Below are 3098 nucleotides of genomic sequence, written 5' to 3'. Positions count from 1 at the left end.
TTATCAAATAAGGATGATGATGGTGATGTGCCAAAGAACCTGTAGACAGTTAGGGCTTCTGCCGTTCTTCATATTGTTGGTGTTACTGACGATGATACCCTTCCTGGTCTTCTTCAATGTCACTCCAGTCGATGAATTCTTGCCACCTTCAAACGGTTTTTCGCTGCCTAAGGAATTTGTGTCACCCTCGCATACAAAAGTGAGTTACGAACATTAAGAACATAAATATCATTAACTTTGGAACTCCGAAAAACATTTCATAACTGTTGAATCAAGTTACATTTTTTTATAGTTGCTAAACGTTGACAATTTTTGTCGGAAATGATGCCGAAACTCATTTACCCTCGCATAAGGTTTCGCAATTTTATTTTAAGCGCACATTTTGGAACATACGCTTGGTATCCTAATTCGATGGAAATAAAATGCCGCGAAAATTGCTGGCATGTGTTTTTGACAACGACAATGAAAGGCGGGAGGTGAGGGCGAAAACAAACTAAATGAAACTGAATACTTTCTCAAGGTTTCCACTAATCACGGTTCAGTTCAGTTCTTTGGTTTTCACGTGCTGTCATCAAAACTAAAAAATAAGGAATTACCAATCCTTTTGAGATTTAGCCTGCGAGCAAGCTCTCTTTCGGGGTGGGTGGGCGGGCGAGGACCCACCCCGAAAGAGAGCTTGCTCGCAGGCTATTTGATATTTTAGCTTAGTTAGTTATTAGAACAGCTGAAGAATTGTCTTTTCACAAATTTTCAGTTTGATAGGGTTTTTCGTCTTGTGATAAAGCAAGGTTGAATTTCTAAGCTTTTATAATTAAAAATTGTGGTCGAGAATGCTATCACGTACGTTAAAATTTTGCAATCTGAACTGTCCTTGTATGAGAATAAGTACTCACATAGATGTTTATGAGCCCTCAGAAGACGACTACTAGCTTTTTATAGCAAAGCTCGATGACATATGTTTTTGTCAGCTTCCGGCTGCCATATTTGTGCCCCTGAGAGGGACACAAACATGGCGTCTCCATACAAAGCCTTATAAATTTGAGTAAAACATTTCTTCGAATATTTCCCGCACGAAACGTCGCACAGACCTGAACCTTTGTGAGACTGTTTGCATATTCATCTTCTTTTATCTCTTTGATTCTTGACTTAATTTGTTGAATGGTTTTGATGATGGTGTGACAGTGAAAACCGGCCATTGCCAAGTAGCAGGGGAGCCCAGCATTGAATTGGAGCATTGAATTGAAGGCTTCTCATGCCACCTGTCATGCGGCGGAATAAAGCGGAATAATGGATATTGAATAAAGGCTTCAAAAAGAACATGACTAAGGAATATTTAGTGCTAGAACATTCGGAATAAAGAATTTTACGGTTCCGTCAAAGAATAACGAATACAGAAAAAAGAATATCGAAAAAAATTCACTAATGAATAACTTTAATAAAACATGGAAGGAAAAATGAATAACTGAGATCCACTTATTCCGCTTCCACCCCCAAGTATTGCTGACATGTTGCAAATCATAGATTGAGGGGCTTTGTTTCTTTGTCGTTGATACCTGTGACTATTATTAAGATGTTGAAACTTTCACGATGTTAATTGTTGATATTCTAATATTTTTTACCCAGGTTCCTTCTTTGGAGTATTGCAGTCGTCGTATAGAAGAGAATGTGTTGTTTTATAATCTCACAGGTCGTTCGCCGCCTCCTTCCTCTGCACGAAAACTTTCTGACTACGAGGTCTTTAAAGCACTTTCTCAGCTAAGTTGTCAGGAGATAGTTGCGCTAATTGCCAGCTCGCAGCCAAATGAACAGGAAACTCATTTTCCTCTCGCCTATGTTCTGCTGCTTTACAAAGGCGCGGGGTTATTGGTGAAACAGCTTCAATTTATTTACATGCCTCAAAATATCTACTGCATTCACATTGACACATCTGCTTCTTTGGAATTTGTGAACGCTGTCGAGAGCGTTGTTCGATGTTTGCCTAACGTGTTTATCACGAAACGGAGAGTCAAAGTGATTTACCTCCATGTGTCTACTGTTCGAGCTCAGCTGAACTGTATAGAAGATCTTTTGGAGAATCCCGTTCCCTGGCGATATCTATTGAATGTATGTGGTCAAGATTTCCCTTTGTACAGTAATCGAGGTATTGTACAAGCACTGAAAGCTTTGAAGGGTAGAACAAATGCTGAAAGTTGCGAAGTGAAAAGCAATGAAGCAAAAAAGCGAACGAAAAATGTTCATGAACTAAAACGCGTGACTGGGACAGGCCAGGCAGGACACGGGGCCTACATCTTGGCTAGAACAGGGAAAGACAAAACTCCCGCTCCTTACGGAATAAAAATCTTTAAAGGGTCATCTTATATTGCAGGATCGAGGGAATTCTGTAGATTTGCGGCTTATGAAGAACCTGCAAAGGCTTTCCTTGAATGGTTGAATGATACCAGGTGTGCCGACGAGTCGTTCTTTGCTTCGCTTTACCGATATCCGGGTATTTCAGGAGGAGCACCAGATGGGCGACAAGCAGAGTTTATAACTCGCGGTGCGGTCAGGTGGTACAAAGCCAAAAGGCCCGAAGATCGCTGCTACGGGCATTGGCTTCGAGAGATATGTGTTCTTAGTTTGGCCGACTTGAGCTGGTTATTCGAGCCAAAATTAGAGAACATGCTGTTTATTCAAAAGATTGATTTTGATTATGACAACGAACTCGTTGATTGCCTGTATGTGAAGGTACAGAGCCGGAGGCAGCACCCATTGAGTAACAAAGAGATAAACTGGTATGATCCTTGTGAAGTTTAAAATACTAATCAAGCTGGCCGCGTTTCTTCTTCTTATTTCTTATTCCCTAATCCGGAAGGACCTGTCTGTCGTTGAATATTGATGATGATGATCTATATTTAAAGGGGCAGTTTTACGTTTTTGCGCATGACTAAGCTTTGGTGCTAGCAAGTTGTAAATTTTACGGTTTCGCACTGAACCAGATGTTCTTTAATCACAGAGAGTATTAAAGCAAATGCACTGAATTACTGAGGCCCAAATTTGATGGAAAATACTGCGGGTTTACACAGAAAGTATCAAATTTGGTCAAATATAGTTTTTTCCAT

General features: G+C 40.3%; 1 protein-coding gene across 1 annotated transcript in view; it reads left to right on the top strand.

Annotated features, from left to right (window-relative positions):
* LOC137985133 (N-acetyllactosaminide beta-1,6-N-acetylglucosaminyl-transferase-like) overlaps positions 1-3098 on the top strand; it is a 3505-nt gene extending 407 nt beyond the window's left edge. Inside the window, exons 1-2 of the mRNA XM_068832629.1 lie at positions 1-199; positions 1624-3098. The exon at positions 1-199 is cut by the window's left edge and continues 407 nt beyond it. Of these exons, the coding sequence (XP_068688730.1) occupies positions 1-199; positions 1624-2793 (1369 nt within the window). The 3' untranslated portion in view covers positions 2794-3098. The remainder of the gene's footprint in view (positions 200-1623) is intronic.

This window comes from Montipora foliosa, chromosome 14 (assembly GCF_036669935.1).
Source record: "Montipora foliosa isolate CH-2021 chromosome 14, ASM3666993v2, whole genome shotgun sequence".
Classification (NCBI taxonomy): domain Eukaryota; kingdom Metazoa; phylum Cnidaria; class Anthozoa; order Scleractinia; family Acroporidae; genus Montipora; species Montipora foliosa.
The sequence above is the reverse complement of the archived record's forward strand: the minus strand, read 5'-3'. Positions and strand labels throughout refer to the sequence as shown.